The sequence below is a fragment of the Aquarana catesbeiana genome, linkage group LG03, assembly GCF_042186555.1.
Source record: "Aquarana catesbeiana isolate 2022-GZ linkage group LG03, ASM4218655v1, whole genome shotgun sequence".
NCBI lineage: Eukaryota > Metazoa > Chordata > Amphibia > Anura > Ranidae > Aquarana > Aquarana catesbeiana.
In genome coordinates this window covers 99,377,660-99,403,876 of record NC_133326.1, presented here as the reverse complement: position 1 = coordinate 99,403,876, position 26,217 = coordinate 99,377,660, and the positions used below count along the sequence as shown (strand labels likewise).

The 26,217-nt window shown below is 42.6% G+C and overlaps 1 protein-coding gene across 1 annotated transcript in view; it reads right to left on the bottom strand.

Moving 5' to 3' along the window:
* Positions 1 to 26,217, bottom strand: part of MTMR10 (myotubularin related protein 10) — a 129,860-nt gene that overhangs the window by 20,275 nt on the left and 83,368 nt on the right. The window contains exons 8-12 of the mRNA XM_073618866.1: positions 21,764 to 21,851; positions 21,272 to 21,360; positions 18,468 to 18,598; positions 7,507 to 7,576; positions 3,511 to 3,581 (exon numbers count right to left, since the gene is read on the bottom strand). Coding sequence (XP_073474967.1) covers positions 3,511 to 3,581; positions 7,507 to 7,576; positions 18,468 to 18,598; positions 21,272 to 21,360; positions 21,764 to 21,851 — 449 coding nt within the window. The remainder of the gene's footprint in view (positions 1 to 3,510; positions 3,582 to 7,506; positions 7,577 to 18,467; positions 18,599 to 21,271; positions 21,361 to 21,763; positions 21,852 to 26,217) is intronic.

The window sequence follows — 26,217 nt, the reverse complement described above, 5'->3', positions numbered from 1 at the left end:
ATGGATTTAAAGTAGAATTCCAGTCAAATGCCTGCTCCCACCCCCATTTTAAGCCTATTCTAACAACCCTGTGAAGGAAAGAAGTCTATACTTACCCATTCTGACAACTCTACAACGTCTGGCTTCAGTGAAGAGGAGATCGCCCACAACAGCAGCAGAGCCTTGGTGATAACATCACCCATAGGCTTACTATGGGGCAGCCATAGTACACAGACGCTAGTGCTGGGAGCGGATCATGTGACCAAACCAGAGTGCCCTCAAAAAAGGGAAGTATACACATCTTGTCTTTACAGGGTAGTTAGAATAGGCTTAAAATGGGGGTAGTTTAGGTATAGTTATTATCTGACTGTAACATAGTTTTAAGTAACTACAGATACTCACTTAAAAACCTAACTCTTAAGAGAATGCAAAAATGAAAAAAAAAAAAAAGGTACAAGTGTTTAGAGACAATTTTTACCTATAGAGCTTTGCATTTACTTCCCTATCACAAGATAGATAAGAAACAATCTGACTCAGGAACACATAAAAGAAAGGGTAAATGTGCTTACAGCTGTTCTTCACCTTTGGATGGATAGGAAAATAAATGCTAAATTGTATCAATACACAATAAGGAAACATATAAATGCCTAAAAATAAAGCATTAAAATGTAACACTGAGGCTGTACGTTTGATCTTTTACACAGTAAGATCTAGTTATATTCAGGGGATAGGGCAGATCTACAGTAAGAAGCTTGGAAAGGAGCTGGTATGCAACGATTTGGCTGGGGATGCAAAACAATTTCTCCAAAATAGTAATTTTCTGACTCAACAGCTGTGTGAGTGTTGCCGATCAGTTGACTTGGCAAGAAGTGGAATGAGTCATACATTGTATATCGCTGTGCTGGAGAGGGAAACCCCTGTGTATCCTACATACAAAGCTGCATTCCACCCAACAATAGCCACTGTTTCCCTAGGACAAACCTCAGACTTTTACACATCAGATGTCAGTCTTCATTCTATCATCTTCAGTTTACAGGACATCTTTTTAAAAGGCCTTACAGTGCCTTGAAAAAGTATTCATCCCCTTGAAATTTTCCACATTTTACAACCAACATCCCAAAAAAAGACTTACAGCTGTAATTGCAGCGAAAGGTGTTTCTACAAAGTATTGACTCAGGGGGGCGGAATACAAATGCACGCCACACTTTTATTATATTTATTTGTAAAATATATGGAAAACCATTTATCATTTTCCTTCCACTTCACAACTATGTGCCACTTTGTGTTGGTCTATCACATAAAATACATTTAAGTTTTTGGTTGTAACATGACAAAATGAGGGAAATTTCAAGGGGTACGAATACTTTTTCAAGGCACTGTAGATGAGCAAAATAGAAGCAAACCTTGCTCACTTCCCTTTTCTAAATTTATCTGAAGCAGTTGCTTTTCCTTATTCTATTAAATAGGGTTAACCCTAACTTCAAAGAGATGACATATTCACTGGTAAAGCAATTTTTCAAAATAATCTTATATGTTTTATTTGTCTGTAGCATTCCGAAGGTAACATTTATGGGCATATTCAATAAGGCAGAGGATAATAAACAAAGTGCAATGCCCTTTAAAATACGTGCTAGCATATTTGATTTGTGCAGTATATTAAGAAGGTCTTCTATATTGGTTATCCAGGCCTTGAAGGTCAGTCGAAGAGACCCAGTCCTATGAACCATTTATGCTTGTGAATATACAGTTTTGTAAGTATATATTCTACTTTTTAGAAATAAAAGTGTTTGAAGTAATGCACTAGGCTGAAACCCCCTTCTTGCGGTTTTGTTTGTTTTTTGTCCAGAATCCAAAATTTCCCCTATATGAAAAGGGCTGCAAAGCTGTGAGTGGATCACTGGCACCATATAGGATTGACCAACCAATAATCTTCCTAGTACGCAAGCCTCTCTGCTTCCGGTCAAGTTCCTACACTATGGCCTTTTAACACTTATTTTTTAAACTGTATTTGTCATCTACAGATGGATTACTTCATTTTGCCCATTATTCAACAAGTGTAAATGTGCATTATTTAAATTTTAATACAATCCTTTGGTGCTCCAGTTCTCTTATTTAACACAATGCCAGTTTTCTATTGATAAGTTTATAACATCTGAATCTAGAAGTATTGCAAGTCTCGCTAAAAAAAAGCAAAGGGAAAGGTGATTTGGGACATAGTCTAATGGGTGTTTTCACATGCCCTAAGTGCTTTAGCAAAGTTCAGCTGCTACCTTGCATTAGCTCTGTATTAGGTTTAAATATCACCCTGTCCTTGTCTATTTTAGAGAATGGCACCTGCAGTGTTTGCACAAATGACGCACTGTCATGCATGCATGTTCCATTACACAAAGGTGATTCTAGCATAGGAAAAATGCCTGATCTTCCAACCTGAATTACAAACATACACGAGGCATCATATATCCATTCCACTAGTAGATTCTAAGGTGGCATTTAGTTAATGTGCAAGAATTGTGCTGACATAACCTACTCTTATTGCTGCTATGCTCAGCAAGTGCAAATATGGGAAGGGGGGGGGGGAGACATGTGATTGTCACTCCTACCCAAGTAAAGTGGTTTAGATAACCCAAAGCTGAAACTATTATATCCATATATAATCAACGTGATCTGATTTAGTCAATCAATATAGTTGATTGACACATTTTAAACTAGATTTCTTGAAAATACCACCAGTTAGAATTAGATTCTGTCAGCTTACTGAATATTTCCACATTTTTCTATTTTAAATTTTCCTGATGCATCTGCGTGGGTTAAGCTAGCCATCGAGATACACACCAAACACATCTATATAATGTATATGAAAATAAACCATTTCTGTGTACTTGGCAGAATTGAATGTATTTTCTATTTCACAGAGCAAGCAAGAAACCCCTCCACAACAATAGGTACTGCTGGGCAATGGGGGGTCCCTGGTGTCCTACCTCAACTGTATGGGCCACTCAGTGTCCACTACATGGTACGGAAATATCTTTTTTTAAAGGTGTAATGAAAAAGGGGGTCTGGTCGTGAAATTAGAAGAATAGTTTTAATTTTTTCAGTTCTCACATCTGTACACCACCTATAAACCAATGACTCAATGGAAAAGCAATAGCCATGGGGAGAGAGGGAAGGTGGTGTTAATTAGGGTTGATAAGGGTAAACTAAGTAGTTAAATAGGATGAACCTGACATCATATGCAGATAGACGTTCACCCTTTTTTTTTTAAACACTGTGCCAGAAGCTCTATTTTGTGACAGCAGTTGCTGGAATAGCTGCTGTATTTATATAGAAACTCCTGGCTACCAGGCCTACTAAACACAGCCTGTGCACTTGTGATGAAGGTTTTTTTTTGGCCATATCTAGCACAACACATATCCACAACTGGTTAAGCAAAAATATGTGTATGTTCTACTGTATGAAGAAGTACAATGACTCTTTTACTATATAACAATCTAAAATAAAAGTAAAAAAAGTGTAGTATAAAGTAAAAGTAACCTTGAATGACAACAGAAAGTCTCCTGGAATCCATGACATAGGCCAGCTCCGCTGCCTGCTTCAGAAACACCCTGCAAACATAAACAAATAGTAACTCAGTTGCTTATTTAAAGTACAGCTAAGTAAGCAGATGAAATCTTCAGTCTGTTTCTGGTATCAGTCTGGTTCTTGTATCTTAGGGACTTCAGAATCGGGTCTTTGTCCTGGATTGTACTGCAGACAAGAATAGATTTCTAACCTTAGACTCGCACTGGTAACTTTCTATTTATCTTCTTGCTTCCTAACCCCATCAAGTCGATTGCTCCCCCTTAAAAAGTCACCCATAAGGCATCTGAACCATTAACAGACAGCCACCCATTTCGAACCTGATCAGCCTCCATATTTCTCTGATCAGCTAATCAAATTAAACCTGAAGTTCTCAAAACACTAACACGTAGAGTTAAAAACTAAGAATGTAGAATATTTAAAAAAAAAGAAAAAAAAATTGAAAACACATACATCAGAATGATACATTGGCAGCCAAAAAAATGTAGGCCAGACCAAGGTTACCCTTTCCAATTATCGGCGTGCTTCGGTTTTGCAGTGAAGCAGTACTGAGAGCCTAATAAAACAGAGGAGTGGGACCTGTGTCCTCCATTCCATTTTGTGAGTACAAAAACCCTGTTTTCCATCTAAACCATTGAGGGGCACAGGACAGCTTTCAGACCTCAGAACTCAGGGAGTCCAACTGAACGGCAGATAATACAACAAAGTGCTAACAAACCCAATAAAACAATAGAGAACTAGGTACTGCCTGCAGCAGAGCTGCCTGAATGACCTAACACTGGAAGCTGGCATCAGATGAGGCTGAAACTTCCACCTGGAGAAATTCGGGAAACAGAATGTGCAAATTGAAGACCAGGTGGCAGCCTTGCAAATCTGGAAAACCGTTGCCCAATGTAGAAAAGACCAAGAACTCACAGATTTAGTAGTGTGTGCACTGACAGAAAAGGGTGGAACATGATCCTTGAGACTACAAGCTGTGCTAATGGTCTGTCTAAGCCACCTACGGATGGTGAAATGAGAAACCAGTGCAACCTTACGGGGTCCATCCAGGAGAGCAAAAGGGAAATCTGGCTTCCTGAAAGTAGTAGTGACTGAGAACCCTGAACCGCATCTAAACAATGGATCGAAATTTCCTTGTCCTGGCTGAGGCGAAGGCAGAAACTATCAAAAGGGAAGAAGGAAGTCCTAAGCCTCAACAACACCTTGACCCTGTGCAGAACCAGAATGTGCTCCTTGCAGGAGAATTGGCTGCCAGACACTTGACTTGCAGAAATGATGGCTACAGGGACCACCACCATATGGGTGGGGGTAGAGATGTATCCAATTGGCTCAACCAGTTGTTTCTGAAGCACCGAATTTAGGTCTCATGGGGTCACAAGAAAACAGGTGGGGGGAGCTATATAAAGGATATCCTGTAAAAAGGTCTTAAGCAGATATGAGATGCCAACAGTCTTAAAAAATAGAAAGAACAAAAACATGAGGGCCAGATGCAGGGTAACACCCAACTGTATGAAGAAAATAAAGAATTCTGCAATCATGCAGTCGATGACCCAAGACTCACACCAAGATAAGCATGCCTTCAATATCTGATTACAAACCTTGTGGAAAGTAGACCTCCCTAGAATTCACTTACCCAGAGATACCCTGTCTCTCAAAAACTGAGCTTCAACAGCCAAGCTGATAAAGCTACCAGCTGAGAAGTAACAGAATAAGATAAGAGCAGAGCCAGTCAGTGAGGGAAAAAAGCCCTAGAAAGGTCTTCCAACTGCTTATCGGTTAGGTCATTATAAAATAGATGCATTCTCGACAAGAAAAGTAAAATTGCCCAGTTAAGATGGAATGCTGCAGGATCCATAGTTAGGATAGACCACTTCTGCACCAAAATCCCCACCAAATTGATACAAAGCTAATAAACTTTTGAAGAAAGCAAGCAACTTGTCCAGATGTTTCTAACATCCACAAAAAAACAGTTGGAAAAACGAATGCAAAAAGGGATTTTTTTTGACTCTTCGGGCATTTTAAAATTACTCAAGACCGAAAAACAGAACTCTAGTTTTAAAGTGATGTGCACTGCATCAATGCCAAAATGGTCTTCCATTATTTTGGGAGTAAAAAGCATTAGAATACGACTCTGCCATTATAAGCTTGAGGACTGGAAGGACTCAGAACCAAACAGAGCCTCTGCAGCCAATGGCTCTTAAGCTGCTAAGGCCGCAAGCAAACCAGATATTGAATCTGCAGGAGGATGTGGAAGAGAGCTTGTGTCCTTTACGATCAGAGTTAGTACACAACTAGATAACTTGGGTCATAATATCCTGCATGACCATAAAAAGGAACAAGAGTGGAGCCCATCCAAACCAAAAAGAGCCCGGGAGTACTCCGAGGACAGAACAGACTCTAAGACTGGCAGATAACATGAATCGGGGCTGCAGACATCGGAAACATCAGAAGTGCCTGCAAACAGCCCCAAAATGGTCATCAGAATGTGAGTTGGAGGGCACTCCGTACAGCATGAAACTGTCCCTGGGAAAAAGCGTGGGGCACCCCATCCAGCAGACATCTGTACTCCATAACACTTTTTGTGGCACAACTGGTGAGAACAGAATTATAAGTGCATCCAAAATAATTGAGATAGGACCCGATGCTCAACCAAACCAGCCAATTAACTAAGTGAGTCTTCACAGACAGGGCAAGCACTGAGACCATGCCAAAGATTCTGGACCTGGAAAGCGCTCTACATGGAGCCCAGTGCCCAAAAGTCACTTCCAGGCTATCCTTAAATATCCAGTACAGGTGGATCCAGAAGCAATATTCCAAAAGCCAGGCTGCAGATGACCGCACCAGAAAACTACAATCGAAGAGATGAAGCTTCAGGAGTAATGTAGGGAAGAATGATTGAGGGGGAAAAAAGTGCTACAAAAAGAATGTTAGTCTTAACGCAGCATATTTTTAGAAAAAAAAAAATCTATCCTCTTAGAACACTAGAAAAAATTAAGGCATGCTGGCCTAGAATTTTTTGTTTGGCAGTGTCCAAAACTCCTGTAGGCAGCAGTATAACCTGAAGGTTATAGAAATCCTGTATCCCTTAATAAACTAGAAAAGTTATATTTTTTTTAGGCTGGGTTCACATCTGTGCAATGAACCAGCTCATATGCGTCCCTGACAGTTTTTATGTGCAACACCATTCATTGCGTCTGGGCACCCCATTCATTTGCATGAACATCTCTAAATCGCACCAAAGAAGTTAATGACCCTTTTTTTTAAATCATGACGCAGCAAAAGGCATAGTACTAAGTTACCAGACATGGTGGTATGATGCAATGCACTTGTGATGGCTGGGTATGTTGGGGTGCAATTTACAATAATAGCACTGCAGTGCACAACACAGTGTAACATGCATGCCCACATCAGACAGATCTGAACGGAGCTTTATGCATAAGCAGTAACTAATGTTTGATGTGGTTAACTGGTACATAACCACATCAAAGCTATCTTCATGTATTGCAGTAAACAATGTTACCTTAATCCAAGACATTCTGTAAAAATGTCTAAGTAAAAGTAGAAAAAGGGAAAAATGAACACTGTCTCATTAAAAGAGCAGTTTCATCTTGATCCTTCTTCCTTCTTTAGTTTTCCAGCCACACCATGATCCTGTCACTGACACATTCAACCCTGCCTTAAGTATTACCCAGCTTGAAAGGTCATTGCCTTCTAAAAGTTCAACAAACTCACTTCCTGATATAGGTTTTGCTGCTGTACAGAATATTTATTGCTATATCGTGTAAAAGATAAAAAAAGGAGGAAACACAAAAACATGACTTAATCCTATCTGGATCCCCTATTTTTTTTTGTATTGAAATATTCTTACGCTGAGGACATCTATTATTATATATCATTCACTGATGATCTAACTTAAAAAAAAAAAAAAAATTTACATTAAACACTGCGTACCTGACATACTCCAGCCATCGTGTGTTTTCTAGGGAAGAATACCACCGCTCTTCTGTTTCTTCATATGGTTCTAAGTGGATAGAAACATTTATTATTTAAGTAAGCAATGTAAGACACACAGACCCACAGGCCGCCGCTCTGTGCACTATGATAAATGACTGGTGTAATAGCCAACAACTTGTAGAGTAGATGCAATCTGTAGGACCACATGAACTCATTAGATAGCAACAAAGCATGAAGGGAACTAAAGCAAGATCTTTAAAGGCCAATTTAATCTTCTTATCTGTATTTTATCACATTTATTTACAAAGTTGTTTCTAATAATTGTAGCAGTTATCTGAAATGCTTAAACAAAGGCGTATTATATTTTAGGTAGCATTTCCATTAAAGTTGCTCATTATTTTTTTATTAAAATGCTATACGTTCCTGCTCTGTGCAGTGGTATTGCACATAGCAGTCCCGAACCTCTTCTTCTGGTGTCCCCCACCAGCGCTCACGGCTTCTCCTTCTCTGCGCACCACCATGAAAAGCCGCTTCCTATGCTGGCGCACCTGCGGGCTCGCTCACTAGCCAGGCTGTTTGCATCTATAGCATGGCTCGGCCCCATCCCCCTGCTGTCTAACAGGATTTGATTGACAGCATCAGGGGCCAATGGAGGAGAGAGAGAGGTGAGCGCTGCTGCAGACAGGCACAGCACTGGATCAAAATACGACTCAGGTAAGTATAGGAGAGTAAGGTGGTGACACAACTGCTGGGCCATTTTTTACCTTAATGTTCTGTCTTTACAACCACTTTAAAGCTGAATATTGGGCTGGTACACAAAAAATCTAAGTGGTAGAGGCTCTATTACTTACCCAGTTTCCAGCTCCAGCGTTGCCCAATTCTCCCAGAAACTTTGGCCTGTGGGTGGTCCTTCAACATCATCGTATACAATGCAGGGCTATTGACCACAGCTGTGAGCGGCTTACAGAGGAAACCGCGCTGGACTGGTTGCAAGGACAGAGGGAACATCCTGGAGCAGGGAATAAGGTATTTCTCCTTATTATGGTACACCTAAACATAAGGATAAATTAACCCTTGCGGTGTGGAGGGCATTGACACTGCAAAAGGTATTTTCATGTTTCAGCCTTGAGTTAAGCCAATAATTTTAAGCCAGTTCTCTAACAAATCTTCCCAGACAGACAGTTTGGGGGCGTCGTATTTAAACAATAAAATGAGATGGATATATCTGAATATTTGTGCTGTTGTGCAACATCAGGTGTCCAACCTGAACCCACCTAGTAAGATGAATTTCACTCTTGCAGAATGAACAAAACAATCTTTGTATGGCCAGCTTTGTAAGTTTTAACCACTGTGAAGGCCTGTTTAACTGCAAGGTAACACATTAAGTTGAGGTTATATAGAGTAAAGCAGGTTCTGCTCTTACCCAAATTTTTGAAACTCACATATGTTTATTTAAAAAAAAAAAAGTGTGTGTGATATGTAACAATAACTGGCATACCTGTACCCCAGTCTAGATGAACAAATAGATCTGTGAAGTATAAACCCAGGCACTGACTAACCTCTACAGTACAGTCATCGTCTACATAATTATACTGACATTTACAACATCACTATTATAAGTAATTACAGCAGTAATGTCGTTATAATTCCAACATTAGCTAGCACATGGTCACTAATTAAATTTAAAGATGTACATTTGTCTGCCTTCTAGATATAAATACCTGTTATTACAGATCACAGGCTACAGACTGTAATGCAGAGTAATGTATATATACACAGTAACCTACATATAGGTATTTGTGCTTTGGTAACAGTTATAAATGCTCCTATATAGATTTATAATAAACATAATAATATTAAGAGTCAATGTAGGTTTAACCTCAAACCATTATCTTTAAAGCAGGGAGTGTGGACATCTTTTTACACCTGGAGCAAAGACTTGCCCCTATGCTGCCTGGCAAGGTTTCACAACACATCCACTGAGTTTGATCAGAATCATCTCACACAGCCTGACTGCAGCAGGTAAAGATGATATCCCTATTCTTTAAAGATCATCCATACACATCCAACTACTTACTGGCCCTGCCATTTATTTTTATAAAGTGGTTTCTTAATGTATTTCCCTGCCTCCTTGTAATATCCTTAGTGAGCTCCAGAACACGTTAGTGTGGTCACCTGCATGGCTATATGCACAATGCAAATTCCATAGTGCCCGATTTATCCCAGCAGCAAGCAATAGTGGGTGGCTACATTCCTACATACAGTGGGACCATAGAGAAGAAATGTAGCCACTCTCTAAGAGGAAGTGAGACCACAGCAGCCAAGAATAAGGAAATTGTATAATGTATGGCCAGCCTAAGACCAGTCCTCACAGCCTCTTCTCACCTACGCGCCAGTGGTCATATGACTTCTGACATCAATACCAATGAGCTCTGCTCTGAACATGAGGGCACTGAGAGACAGTCTACTGGGGAGAAGTGGAGAGTGCCGGCTGCCAGTGGAGTGGAGGATTGGACAAGTAATCAAAACTGCTCGTAATGGTGCCCCCCCTCCCAACCTAAAAGAGTTCTTAACCCTTGCAGTGTATAGGGCAGCCCTACTGCAAGGGAGAATGTGTTCTACACAGAGATGGGCTTTAAGTTTAATTAGGTTCCAATTAAGCGCAGTTCAGAAATAGTAAAATTAAGGTCCTGGTAAATATATAGTTGTGTTATATACAAATGAACACGGCAATAGGAATTTACAAAAGGCATCATTAAATTAAGCCTCAAAAAGGGTAATTGGCACAAAAAAAAAAAATGGATTGTGGACTAAAGAAAATATTAGGCTGCTTTAACATTTGTAAAAAATAAATAAAAAGGAAAGTCCTGTACAAAACCAACAGGAAGTGTGACATCTGGACTACTATACATAGTATAAATGCCCAGAATCTCGCTTCCCTATTTAGTACATTCCCTTCCTGCTCACTTTCCCTCTCCTACTTCCCCTTCTGTATAGAAGGTAGGTGCACTTCACTAAAATCACTAACCCGCCATTTAGTCTCACATGTTAAGCTGAATTTTACATACACACACACTTAATTCCAGCTTCTGTAGAATGGCAGCAGCTTAATTATATTGACAATTCTGGTTTGAATACAATAACTCAGTGTGGTATGTAATAGGATCAGGTTGCCTTGGGGCCTTGCTAGCTGATTCCAGCTACTCAGCACATTGCTGTGCAGTCAGACCAGTCACACTAAACAAACCTGGCCATAGTAATACAAAAGACAGGATGAGCCAAGCGATTTTGCCTCTATAGCCTGGGAATTTTGCTGTAACAACGCAAGCATAGTCCAACTCTCTCTGACTATCAAACAAACAATATACACCGAGGCACACTTCTGCTGCAGACTTTGAAGGTAACTCTCCTCTACCTCAGGAAATATTCTCTGCACTAAATTGTGCAGTAGCCGATTGGTTGTGGTATTGGTAATGCATTGTGTGCAAGTGTAGTAAAAATAAAAAAAATGCATGAAAATACATACATTCATACACACACACACAATATTAATATATATATATATATATATATATATATATATATATATATATATATATATATATATATATATATATATATATATATATACACATACACACACACAATATATATATAGGTTCACAGAGGGGGAGATTTACTAAAACTGATGCACACAGAATTTGGTGGAGCTGTGCATAGTAACCAAATCAGCTTTTAACTTCAGCCTGCTCAATTTAAGGATAACTCCACTTTTGTGGGGGGAAAAAATAGCAAATAAAAAATAATATAGCGTATACAATTGCAACAAGTTATATTGAAAATGAATGTTATTAAAAATTACCTTTCCTTTTCAATCTGCAGCCGCTCTAATTTTCTAACAATACAATGGAATATGGCTACCTGGAGTTGTTCTGTACACAGAATGTGTACTGACCACCCCCAGAAAAATAATTTCCTGCTTGTGCGATTGGCTCACCAATTTTCCCAGACGTCTACACCAAGATATAAGTCAGATTTCAGGCATCCCCTGCAACAAAAAATGGTATTTTTGATTTACCGTAAAATCCATTTCTCTGAGTTCAAAGACAGACACAGCACTCCATTATTCAGAACCATAGGGTTATATCGTCCCCTACAGGAGTAGGACACTAGGCAGAAAAAAAGACTTGGCTACGCCTATGGGCAGTCCTAGGTGATATACTACCCCCTCTCTGTTATAGGCCTTCAGTTTAGTAACAAGCAGTGTCAGAAACATCAAAACTCCTTAGAGGGATGGGTGCTGTGTGTCAGTGAACTCAGAGAAATGGATTTTACGGTAAGTCAAAAATCCCATTTTCTCTTTCGTTCGTCGACAGACACAGCGTTCCATTATTCAGAACCATAGGGACGTCCCAAGCAGTCTCAAACATGAGGGGCAGGACAACGTTAAATCGAAAAATCCCAAGGCTAACACAAGAGCCAACCAGGTAACAGGAGCTCAACACAGAAACAAACTGGAGCCCAACCTGAACAAATACCCCTTCAAGAGGGAATAGACCCTCTAAACAGCAGCCTGCAACACCTTGCGGCCAAAAGAAGCATCCTCAGATGCCAGCACAGCCACATTGTAGAATTTTGTGAAAGTGTACACCGATGACCAAGTGGCCACCTTACAAACCAGCGCAGCTGACGCCTGATGATGGAAGGCCCAAGATGCAATAAGCAGCCAAGTAGAATGCGCTGTAACAGGGAAAGGAAGAACCCAACCCCTGATAGAATAGACCAGAGTCATCATCTGTCTGAGCCATCTTGAAAGGTCGCAGAAGAAGCAGACAGCCCCTTTTTTGGCCCATCCGTGATCACAAACAGTGAGTCTGATCTCCAAAAAAGCCCTGTGACTGCTGAAAACCCGAATCGCCCGAACGCATCCAGGGCACGCAAGGTAAATCCCTTAGGACATTTTGACCTGGGACACAGGGAAGGCAATACAACGTCCTTAATCAAAAGGAATCAGAGGAGAGAACCATGGACAAGAGTGCAGAACTACTTAATCTTTATAGATCACCAGGTAAGAAGTATGACATGGTAACGCCCACAGTTCCGACACTCTGCAAGCAGAGGTGATAGCAACCAAAAAAGCCACCACCTGGGACAGAGCAAGCAGAAGAAATTTGTGTTTTATTATTTTTCAATTTCTAGCGCCGCACTGATTGCATTATTTATTATATTGGAAGTTTTGTGGTATTGAAACTTTGGGTGCTGGCTGCTCCACACTCTTTATCATTTGCTAATTATTGAGTGCAGCGTTGACCTTGGGGTCCTTTTTTCTTTTCAAGCAGAAGAACCTCCCGAATATTTTCAAAGGGAGGCTCCTGTAGAAACGAACACACCAAGAGTAGATCCCAGGGCGGTAGAAGCGACCGCACCGGTGGGGGCAGATGTAGAACCCCTTAAGAGTACGCACCAGGGAGTGCTGAAGAAAACCGCCAAAGCCGACACCTGGTCCTTGATGGCACTCAAGGCCAAGTTCTGCTTAGTGCCCCCCCCCATGAAGGACACAGTCACAATCCGAGCCACCAAAAAAGAATGAGGGTGAATGGCAAGCGCCTCACACCAGGATATGTATGCTATCCATGTTCAGTGGTAAATCTTCCCAGAGGAAGGCTTCCTAGCCTTCAGCAGCGTCGTAACTTCAGCACCTGGCTCATAACAGCCAGGCCTTCAAAAACCAGTGACTGAAGCAGTATGGAAGATCGGCCCTTGGGACAGTAGAACCTCCCTGAGAGGCAGTCGCCAAAAGACATCAGCGACCAAGCGCACCAGGTCGGCGTACCAAGACCGACAAGACCATCCGGGCCCACTAGAATGATCGGAATCCCTTTGGCCTCGATCCTGCGCAAAAGCCGCGGCAGAATCTTGAGAGGAGGAGGGTTGTAGATCTGACTATACCGGCCCCACGGGGCCACCAGAGGGGCCCCTGGCTTTGCCAGAAACCTCAGTACTGTTCCGTTAAGCCAGGATGCCAACAGGTCTTCCTTGGGAGTGCCCCATATTCAATGAAACATGTCCTGGTGAAGGGCTGCCAACAAACTCTTCGTTCCGCCCTGGTGATTGACATAGACCACCGCCGTGGCATCGTCCAACTGGATCCGTACCCGGAGCCCCCGAAGTCGACCCCCATGATCCATACATAGTCTTATCACTCAAAGTCCCAGGATATCGATCGGTAGTCCAGATTCCCCCAGCGACCAACGACCCTGAGCAGAACCCAGTCCCAGGACACAGACTGGCATTGGTGGTGACCACTGTCCAATACAAGGGGAGAAAGGATGTGCCCTGCCGAAATCCCAGAGAGCGAAGCCACCAGATCAGGGACCCACGGTTTTCTGGCTCAGCCGAATCTGATAGCCCAGAGACCTCGGGCACTTACGCCAGGATCCCACTGGAAAGGAGCTTGTATGGAACTGCGCAAATGGAACCGCCTCGAAGGTAGATACCATCAGGCCCAACACCCACATGCAGGACCGCAGGGAGGCCCACTTGCGAAACAACAGTAGTTGAAATGCAGCATGTAACTTCTGGAGTCTGTCCAGAGGAAGAAACACTCTGGCCAGAGATGAAACCAGAGTCAGGCCCAGATAATCCAATTTTCTGGAAGGAGCCAGAGCAGACTTCAGGTAGTATAGAAGCCAACTGAAAACTGAGGTCTGTATAGTGAGCTACGTCGGGTAGCCGAGGACTCTGCTCGCAGAAGATCGTCCCAGCAGCCCAGGAACGCAATCCCCGATGATGTAACCACGCCAGAACTGGGACCAACACCTTTGTAAGTATGCAAGGAGTGGAGGCAAGACCAAAAGTCAACACTGTGAGCTGAAAATGCTCTTCTCCCACAGTAAAATGGAGGAAGTGTTGGTGTCGGGCTCATGTTGAAGTGCATAAATAAGCATCTGCGATGTCGACAGAAGCCCTAAAGTCCCCATGATGAAGGGACGCCACCACCATGCTGATTGACTCCATTCTGACCTTCTGTACCCACTGGAACAAGCACACCCAGAAGCAACAGGGATGCACAGCCCCAAGGATAACTGCCAACAGTTCGACAGATGCCAATTGGAAGGAAAACACCCTTTTCGGGGTTCAAGGCCGGAACACTAGGTCATAGGTGAGGGCGTGCCTTCATGCTGAAGGGGTCTTGTCCTTGGGTCTAGGGAGCCCCGCTCTCGGCTCCCAAGACCAGGTCCATTGCGTGCCGAGTAGAAAGACCAAATCTGCTACGAGGCCCTCCCCCCCCCCCCCCATTTCAGACAGTGGAAGACATTTGCACTTCCCTCCTGTGAGGCTCATAAAGATGTCATCCAGGGTAGCCTCAAACAGACAATTGCCTTGAAATGGTAACCCAGTCAGAGCTTTTTTTTTTTTTTTTTTTTTTTTTTTTTTTTTTTTAGAAGCCCAGTCTGCAGACCAACACTTAAGCCCCAATGCATGTCTAAGCACCACCACCAAGGGAACTGCATCCAAGAGGTATTGCATACAAACTTCAGCCCCCAGACCAACTGGTCCGCCAACTCAGTGAAAGCAGAGGGAATCTGCTCCCCCCTCCAGGTATGTCAGCCGGTTCCTTAAAAGCTGGATACTCCTCTACCAGAATCATGGTCGCCTTGCGCAACCTAGAGACAGGGGGATCCACTACTGGTGGAACAGTCCACTCTTTGAGGCCCCCCACAAAGGGGTACCTCACAGCGAACCGTCTATGGAACCACAAAAGGGACGCTTTGGACAATCCCAGTCAAATATTCCAAAATAGGAGGGAGAAGGGAACGCTTTTGCCGTGCGAGACAGTTTATGGGTGCCAAGGGGCCCGACACCTCTGCCGCAGCCACAGCTGTATCCTCAATCTTTCCCACACAGATGTAATAAGGGAGACAACCAGCACCTTCTTGTGCGCCACTGCAGTTGTGGAGGAACAACCTCACTAACTGACAGGACAGGGAGTGTGGCCACCTACCCTGCAAGGTGGGCCACATCCACGATGGCAGAGCCACACATAGGATCAATCGAGGCAGGGGAGGGCGCCATTTACTAGCCTATATGCCCAAGCGCCACATGTGAAAATACTGAGGTTGGGGGGGGGGGTCACCGACTGAGACTTTCGCCGCCTTAGGCCCCGCACAGGGGCATCACCGAGGTCCAACATGGGGGACGTCGACCGAGGCCCTGCACAGGGGGCGCTGACCAAGACCCTTCATTGGGGCGCCTACTCATACCTTGCACAGGGGGCACCATTGGACCCCTAACAGGGACACTGACTGAGACCCCGCACAAGGGGCACCACTGAACCCCTCACAGGGGGCACTGGCTGAGAACCCACACAGGGGGCATCCACTAAGGCCCCTCACAGGGGGCTCCTACAGAGGGCCCACTTAAACAACCCCCCCAAAAGGGGTCGCCCTCAGAGCCCCCACAGCGCCGTCCCTCTGGAAGACGACGACCCGTGTGGCTGTGCGGCCTAAATTTTCGTCGGCCCGCCGCGAGTGCACAGGTCCGCGGGGGGACCGGAACCAGGCTAGAGCAGATGCCCGCAACGGAAAACTGCTACCTCGCCCGGTCGGTAGGTCACAATAGCCGCTGCCTAAATTAATGCAGGGCCGGGGGGGGGGGGGGGGGGGGCGGATCTGTGGATGCCTGGTCACCCACCCAACAATCCAGGTGCCAAGGTGTACCCCCCTAGTGACAATCCTAGAGGGGAGGCGGGGTGGACAGAGTGTCTGAAGCACCTAAGCCAGAGGCCTGGGCCTCACCCAGGGAAGGGGGGGGGTGTGGAGGAGAACCCCAAAGGGACTGACCACCCCAGGGAGTACCCACGCCCCACACCAATCCAGGGAAGGAGAGGGGGGGGCCCTTACTTACCGCTCCAGCGAGTGCGCAGGTAACGCTCCTAGACAGATCCTCCTCTCCACCGAAGTGGGGGGGGCTGTCAACCATGAGGAATGCTGTGACACAGGCCGAGACATGGACGTATGTGACCTCACGAGACTTTTAACTCGCAGGGCCAGCCCCCGTCCAGTGGGGCTATGTTGTGGCTGAGATAGCGCGTAGCTGCGGTTTGCGCGCGCTGCGGTTTGCGCGCGCTGCGGTTTGCGCGCGCTGCGTGCAAAACCACAAAAAAAAAAAAAAATTGCCAGGACGAGAGATCCCAGCAGGGAACTAGGTCCTTACTCTTGACTAGGCAGAAAAAAGCTGAAGGCCTATAGCAGAGAAAAGGGGGTGTATATCACCTAGGACTGCCCAGGCATAGCCAAGTTTTTTTATCGTCCTACTCGGGGACGATATAATCCTATGGTTCTGAATAACGGAGCGCTGTCAATGAACAAAAGAGAAATGTCCTTTTTGGTGAGAGATACTCCCAGTAGGAACACGTCTAAAAGGATGCAGGCCCAGCAGCTTTCCTCATTAGAACTCTCCAGCTGCACAGCTGATGGATAATTATGAAACCACTCCCATTAGACCTACTCAGAACAGAGACACAGACAAACACACAGGGATTTCTTCAGAATAACAAAAAGGTAGAAATATACATAGATCACCCAGAGGGGAATGTTTTTTCTCAACAAAAGTGGAGTTACGCTTTGAGCTTTGACAATAAAACCTAGAACCTGATTGGTTACTATGCACCGCTGCAGATTCCAGATTCTGTGTGCAATAGTTTTAGTAAATCTCTCCCACTATGTAAAGCACTATATAAAGCACTATGTAAAGCATTCTGTGAATGAGCAAGAGTAAAGAGGGAGCAGGCAGTGCAGCTGGGGTGTCAGGGCACCAGAAGTATAGCTTCCAGAAGATGGCATACACCTCATTGCACTTAGGAGCCCATTCACATTGTTTTGTAGTGCAGAGACATGTAGCAGGGGGTGGGGTGATGTGCATTTTATTGCATCACACAGCTCTTTTTTTGGTGAAGTTTATGTGATGTACACATACTAACACTTCATTCATGTCAACACACAGCAACTCGTTCCGAAGCACTTGCTGTGGGGTGACATGCAGGGCCATCCAGAGAGGTGCAATACTGTGCACACTTGTTGCATAATTTTGAATATCTTGGGAACACAGAGAAACATTGCATTCTGATGAAAACATGACACATAGAAAAAGATTGTTTTCTGTGTTTCATTGCAATTACCTGCATTCATCCATGAGGAAAAACGCAGGTAGCTGCATATTGTGTGAATGAGCCCTAACTACTTGTGTGCCTGCAGATTTTAAATGCTTACCTTTTTCCTGGAGTTCTTCTTTAAAGACAGACAAACACTCAGTGCAGTTGTATTTGAGAATTTGGTAATACAGAAATAGTTAATATCTCAATAAGACAGGTGTAGACCAAGTCAGTAATTGACAAGGTAAAAGTATTATATAGATAAAAAGGCAGTGTAAATATATGGAGAAAAAAAACGCACCCTTTGTAAAATAGTAACTATCATCAAGCTGCTGTATATGCCTGTCCAGGCTTTAGTGTCTAATGAACAAGGTTCAAATTTTAATCATTGGCATGTAAGAAAATTAAACACGCCTGTCCAGCCCCGCACAACAAGCAAAATCTTACCAAGCACAAAGAATACATCGAGATCCTCACTTCATGATCATAACTTATGATCACATTGACATAAAAAGTGAGGTTTCACCTTAAATCAGGCAGATATTTTTTATATAAATCATAACTGTTCAGTAGAGTAGTGCAAAGAGCAATGATGATAACAATCTAGTCATGTTCAGTTACAAAATGATTTGGACAAATCTTAAATTCCTGTTCTTTGCATTAACATGCTGAATACGAGTGAATGTCTAATATAGTGCCTATTTTTTGGCTCCTAAATGTTCTATAAGCTAATCAAACAATTTGAAAAAGGGAAAGCAACATGAAATGGAAAACTGAAGTACTACGTAACGTTTGGGGCACTCACCATTTACACACAACTGCTTGAGCTTGTTGAAAGCACCCTGAATGTCCTGGATAGTTGGGAGGCCATGGTCGAGGTCACATCTGTAAACATCACTCCTCAGTGGGTGACTACGGGTGATTCCACCACACACCCTAAACAAAGAAAAGAAGGTTGATCTTTAAGAAGATTGTTTTAAATAGGCTTGAAGATCTTCTAGTATGCTTGTAGGTTTATCTTCAAGATAATTCTTCTAAGTTTAAGCTGCAAACACAAGGTATGATCGAATGGGCAGCAGACAGACAGAAGCTCTGATGTGCATTCTGATGAGAACATGACACATAGAAAAAGATTGTTTTCTGTGTTTCATTGCAATTACCTGCATTCATCCATGAGGAAAAATGCAGGTAGCTGCATATTGTTGGGAGGCCATGGTCGAGGTCACATCTGTAAACATCACTCCTCAGTGGGTGACTACGGGTGATTCCACCACACACCCTAAACAAAGAAAAGAAGGTTGATCTTTAAGAAGATTGTTTTAAATAGGCTTGAAGATCTTCTAGTATGCTTGTAGGTTTATCTTCAAGATAATTCTTCTAAGTTTAAGCTGCAAACACAAGGTATGATCGAATGGGCAGCAGACAGAAGCTCTGATGTGTATGGACCAATACCAAGCACAGAAAGTTTGCCTTTTATTACATGGAGATCAAAAAAGTAGGCTCACTTTCTGTTTGGAAATTGCCTTTGAGGGGAATGTGCACATCAGCAAAATTAAAATCATCACTTCAAACAGGTACTGGAGCTCTGGCAGTCAAGATTGCAAACTCTCATGAGTAAGGCACAATAAAAATCCTGTATTATAATAAGGGTCCAAAAATCTCCTAAAAAAAAAAAAAATAAATAAAAATGTGCACAGGACGGCTTTTTATTGAAGAAGAGACATCTCTCTTCTACAAGTACGTACACTTACCTGACAACTCACAATCCTATGCGTAATTTACACTAAGCTGCACATGCACAGTTCAGTTTACATTTTGACATCCCTGACGTCATTCCACTATGGCTAATCAAAACAGCTAAAAACTGGCACCTGGAAGAATCTGGGGAGTAAATGCCAGCACCGGCAAGAGACCGCCTGAGCGTCAGACCACTGGAACCAAGGTACGCATTTGTGCCTTTAGTTTTGCTTTAGAGTTTAAGCAGAAGTGGTAAATTTATTTCTACTAACAAAATGATAAAAACAACCTCTGTAATAGTCTAATAATATTCATGCATCAAAATGTAAAAGGAATAGAAACAATGAACAAGTGCCTCTTTCTATTCATATTGTTTATAACCTGCAGTTTTTAACATAGCCCCTTTGTACTACTCTGCTCAGCATTGCACTCCGTGTTCCTGCTCTGAAATCTCGTTTCTGTTGTGCTACCAGTATATATACACAATAGTCCTTGTTTTCCCTTTTAACCCCAGCTTGTTTTCAGTTGTTCTCATTGTCCAGCACGGAAACATTGCTCGTGGAACTTTACGCAGGTCATAGATGGTGCGATTTTCTTTCCTGCAACCATAGGCTGCAGGAAAGAAAATCGTGCCTCCCGTGTAGTGAATATTGCTAGAGGCTATGGACACTGGCAATAATCACATGCTAGAAGTCCACCATGCTAGTTAAACCCAAGTCGATCGATGGATCGACTTGGGCACAATCAGCCTGCCCATACATGGATTGAATCTCGGCTGGTTCCGCAGGGACAAACTCGAACCATCTATGGCCGGCTTTACATCCATGCACATATTTTTAATATCACTTAAAATGATCCTGATTGCGCTTATTTTAAAAACCAATGCCAGTTTAGCCTGTTTTTCCTTAAGGGGTCATTCCCAACAGGTAATTCAGATTTTGGCAGTCATTGTGCAGTTAGACTACAGTTTTGTTCATCTCTTAGGATCTCTCATGGTGAAATCTTTCAACCAGAGATTCCATACAAGAGTTTTCCAGGTACCGCCTAAAACATGGGTGTTCAACCAGTGGCCCCCCAGCTGTTGTAGAACTATAAGTCCCATGATGTATTGCAAGCCGCTGACCATTACGACTCCCAAAGGCAGAGGCACGATGGGACTTGTAGTTCCGCAACAGCTGGAGGACCACAGGTTGAGCACCTACAGTATTTCACAAAATCGAGTACACCCAACACATTTTTGTAAATATTATATCTTTTCATGTGACAACACTGAAGAAATTACACTTGTGTTAATGGGGAGCAGGTGTGTTAAATTTGGTGTTATCAGTTTCACTCTCATACTGGTCACTGGAAGTTCAACATGGCACCTTGTGGCAAAAATTTCACGGAGGATCGGAAAAAAAAGAAATGTTGCTCTACCTAAAGATGGTCTAGGCTATAAGAAGATTGCCAAGACTCTGAAACTAAGCTGCAGCACGGTTGCCAAGACCATACAGCGGTTTAACAGGACAGGTTCCACTCAGAATAGGCTCGCCATGGTCGACCAAAGAAGTTGAGTGCACATGCTCAGCATCATATCCAGAGGTTGTCTTTGGGAAATAGACGTAGGAGTTCTGCTGCAGAGAATGAAGGGGTTGGTACTTTACATTGTAGCAAAGTGTAATTTCTTCAGTGTTGTTGCATGAAAATATATAATAAAATATTTACAAAAATGCGAGAGGTGTACTCACTTTTGTGAGATACTGTATGACCTAAAACAAGAATGTGTACTACAAGTGATAATTATCCAACATCTGAAGGTGTGCCGCTTTCATGGTAATAAGAAAGTATGCATTTCACTCCGTCCCTTTCTGGGATTTATAACCCACTTACCTTTGGTCTATTTTGCGTTGATGTAACAGGTCCTTGATGCTTGCCATCCTCACAAGAGCACTTCCATTAGAATGGTTCCAGCACCACAGCTGCATAAAAACAAAGAAAAGGTCACATCCAAAACAACTGTTACACTCTCTCTACCTAAACTGGACTCTAGCGGTACAAATGCTTTTAAGTCTTGGATGGGTCATTTAACAACCACTTAAAGCTTCTACAGCAATGGTCATCAACCCTGTCCTCAGGGCCCACTACAGGCCAGGTTTGCAAGATAACTGAAATACATCACAGGTGATATAATTTGCTGCTCAGTGATTGCAGTATTCTAGTCTGCATCTCCCCAAGGTAATACATAAAACCTGGCCTGTTAGTGGGCCCTGAGGACAGGGTTGATGACCGCTGTTCTACAGCATTAAATGCTATATATGAATAATTTAAGATCTAGAAAGAACAATCATTGCCTGTAAAAGGCTTCAGTCAATACATACTCACTGGCATGCGTCTTCCAAAAAACGAGTATGAATACTGCTTTAGGTCTGTATCTGCCAAAGAGGAGGGAACAACAAAGTATTCTGGAAGGCTAGAAAGACATAGAAAACCTGCTATTAGTTATGTACATATTTAAACAAATGGACCGAGATTGTAGTCTGTTAATCACCATGGCATTTACTCCAGTCAATGGTTGTAAATTTCAAAACACGCTTACCAGGCTAAATGAACAAATAAAATTTAATTTCAGGTTACCCCTTTTACCATACTGGTGCAGACAAATACAGTCAATTTAAGGCAACAGGCACTGAAATTAATGAAAATACTGCACCTTGTAGACAAGTTGTAACTGCAAAATAAACATAAAGACAAAATACTTGCAGTTGCTGTCAAAGCAACGTTCATTATAAATATAAGTTGGTGACTAAGTTCTAACCATTCTAAGACAAACTGTATTTTCAAGGGCAGCTTCACCTCCAAAACATTTTAGTTCTGGGTTGAATTACCATGCGTTTTTTTTTTTTTTTTTTTTATTAATGATGAGCTTGGGTGTCCTCCAAATTCATCTTTAGCCTGAACTCCCACTTTTCTATACTCCAATGAGCTGTGAGATGGGTCATTCTCCACCCCATAGCTTCTGTGAGCTTCAGGACAGGGAAAGACCTGCCCATAGCTTGCTGGAGTCCAAAAAAGTAGGCATTCAGGCTAGAGAGGTGTTCAGAGAATGCTCATGCTCATCTCTTCTTGCCAATAGATGGCCAAGGAGTTGTGTTGAAAATAAGATTCACAATTATATGCACATACTATCTTAAGCAGAATCCAAAGGGATGGTATGACACCAGTACTCCCCTTTGCAAGATCACAGCAAAGGGGATTTGAGTGGGGATGTCATGCCATTAGAGCTTCCAAGAGATATTTAGACTCTCACTTTGCTGTTCTTGTGCATTGCGTAAGTGTGGCTTGTATTCTTTCTGAATAAGAAGCCAAGACACCAGAACAGACCAAAAAATGTACATGTAGCATTTCTTCAGACGCACACTCCAATGCATGGCAGAACATCACCCTGCATTGAGGTACACTGCAGCTCAAGTGGACCAGAGCTGTGCTGTCTTATTGTGCTGGGGGTATATTCAAAATCAATAGCACCACAACACGCTAATGCAAAGAACATGTGTTGCAGTAACACAAATATTACTACAATGAACCACAGTGTACAAGTGTGGTTTGGCCCTCATAGCTTCTTTGTTAATAAACCCACCAAAATTACATTTCAGTTGGCCTTCAAATAAAAAAAGTCAATTCTTTCTATGGAAATGATAAAAATGGCCAAAAGTTATTGGGAACCCAGGAAGATTGGCCAATGTATGCATGGACTCCAAAACCACCTCTTGCAGATACTGCTGATATGCTCTATCATGACTAGGATATAATAAGTCATAACACCCCTGTAGTTATACCGCTGAGTGTCTTTCAGGAGGTCAACTATTTTTAGGCAATGCTTATGGCACAATAAAGGTACCTAGAGTAAAGCTAGCTCTTCAGAGACCTAAAGATGCACAGTTGCAGCATTTGTATAAGGGTATGGGACAAGGCACTGCTCCCCTGCAAACCAATCCTGATTCTTATTTAAATATTCTTTTGCATACAGTTGATGTGCAGCACTTGTCTACTGGCTTGGAGGCTGAGGCCTTTGCTAAATCCAACTACCTACCTTTAACCTTATTCACAAAGTCTGGAATAAGGCTAGGCAGCTCCAGTGACAGGATTTACCAATTTTAGTTCTATATGGCATAACAACATCTATCCAGAACTAGCCAAACTTTGGCAGGCCAGAAGGTGGAGTAAGTGGGGAATTATTCACCTTAGTCATATTTTTAGCAATGGCTCACTGTGCTCCTTTGAGGAGTTGGGCATGAAATTCTCCCTCCCTGGGCCTATGCTCTTTTACTACTTTCAGCTTAAACATGTGGTAATGGCACAGGGTCCACTGATCGAATGGCAGCAATCCTCAACCCATGTTTAATATGATGCCTGAAACGGTTTCTACTAAAGGATTTATATCCAGATGTTATGTGATGCTAGTAAATGATTTCCTGACTTCATTCCATTTGAAGGTACATGAGTAATGGGAGAGGGATGTGGGCCCTTTAGTTGATGACCAATGGGAAGAGGCCTTGCAGGCAAGACCTCAGTGCTCCCTGAATGTGTCTCAGAGACTCATGTAACTGTACATACTCCTGTGAGCTCACTTTATCCTTGCCAGATTACACAAAATGGGTATTTTGGACTACTCTACCTGTGGCAAGTGCCTAAGGGATAATGGTGACATGATTCATTTAACCCGGAGATGCCCAAAACTGCATCGTTATTGGGGGGAGGCAGTGGGCACCATAAATTCAGTGATCCAAACTTCCATACCTTTAGACCCTAAGCCCTTCCTTTTGGGCATCCTGGATGACCTCCAATTGCAGACTCTCATGAGAGAGGCAGTTGCTAGAGCTCTTTTCCAACGTGCAGGGTGTTGTTTAGATATTGGAAGTCCACTGACCCCCCCCCCCCCCTTCTCAAAGAATTGTTACATTATGTGGGAGACACTCTCAGACTGGAGAAGTACATCTATCGGCATAGGAGCAGGCCCCGTAAAATTTGATAACCCGTGGGGCCCATGGTTGGACATACCAGGTCTGAGCTCATTGGAGTTGGTGATGGATAGATTATTAATAGGCTAAGTCTGATTCATCTATTTAGGGTTTCCAGATATATGCTGTTAATGCTTAGGCCGGACTATGTGCCTTTCAGTCGTACTTGAAGTGGTAGCAGAGATACTGTTCTTTGGTTTTATCTGCCTGCACTACTGTTTTATGTACGTGACCTGTAAGATATCATCTGTTGATATTCACGGTAATTGTGGATGTCGTCTTGGAGAAATTTTGTACTTGCACTGTTGTATTTCCTGTTTTTTTTTTCTAATGAAAAAATTTTTTATTTATTTTTTTGTTATGATAATCATTTTATAATAATATATCAAGCTTGGGTGCAAATGTTTACATTAAGAGAAAGTTATCAGTGCCCTAAATGCTTAGAACAAATTTTCTTTACCCAATTTTCTACCCAACTTGATCTAAAATAAATGGGAGAAAACTCCACTAGCCCAATGGAGTTTGCCTGGCACGCATCAAATACCAGATGAGCATGTTGAGTAAGTATCAAGCAGGGACTGGTTAATAACTATGAGGTCCCCATGTATTTGGGATTTTTATTATGTACAAATGCACAATCTTTTATCATATTCTATAAATCAAGTAAAAGAGAAAGGGCAAGGTACAGTATAAGTTCTAGCCACACATTTTATTTTACACTGAGTGAGACAAGTCAGCTATAAAATGTTATCATTCATTCCTACATCAAATGCCATATCATAAACTATTACATAAGATTAGCAACACATTGGCACAGTTTACCACTTGCCACTAAATTTTAACTTAAAAGTATCAGCTACAGCAAAACACTTGATAAGCTTTAAAGAATCCTTTAGCTTTTGTCCAGGTGTGGTAAATACAGATCTTAATGGGAGTGCTGGCTGAAGCTTTAAAACAAGGATTTTGGCAGGCTTTAGCTAGTTTTTACACATGAAAAAAAAAAGGTTGTAAAACTTTAAAATGAAAAATGAACAGCGCATGTCCTTCTATAGCAGGGATATGCAATTAGCAGGCCTCCAGCTGTTGCAAAACTACAAGTCCCATCATGCCTCTGCCTCTGGGTGCCATGCTTGTGGCTATCAGAGTCTTGCTATGCCTCATGGGACTTGTAGTTCTGCAACAGCTGGAGATCCGCTAATAGCATATCCCTGTTCTATAGTGTACTTGCCTCAATCCAAAGCACTGAGTGCGATTTCTGTCTCCTCTCTCCTTCCTCTCCCATCTGCATTAGTCATTTCTGACAGGTTATCCCAACACCACAAAATCTTGGAAGAGACATCCCTGACTCCCCAGAACACAGTAGGTGATTGACAGCCACAGCTGTCCATGTTACCCTATGGGACTGTGTAGAGAGAGGAGGGGGAGGGGATGTCTTTTCCATCCATTAAGGTCTCAATTTACACCTGGCTCCCTGCTCAATGCTGTGCAGTGTGTGACAATAGATCCATGCCTTCTGGAGCAGAGAAAAAGTCTTTGACCTGTGCATTTTATAGGGCAGTATAAAGCAAAAACAGGTAAAACCTATGCAGGAGGATTTGTTTCATCTCTGTGTATCACCTGGGGTAAATCACTTTAGTGGGTTTACAACCACTTTAAGCTGATCATACACTGTTAGACTGCTTTTGTTTAGCCTGCAGGCTGATTAAAAAAAAATATATAATTTAGATTTTATCATCTGCGCTGTATGATTTACTGCTGTGCCTATTTTATTTCTAACAGTCTGAATACCTGATCAGCAGCTGCATTTGATTGTATGCT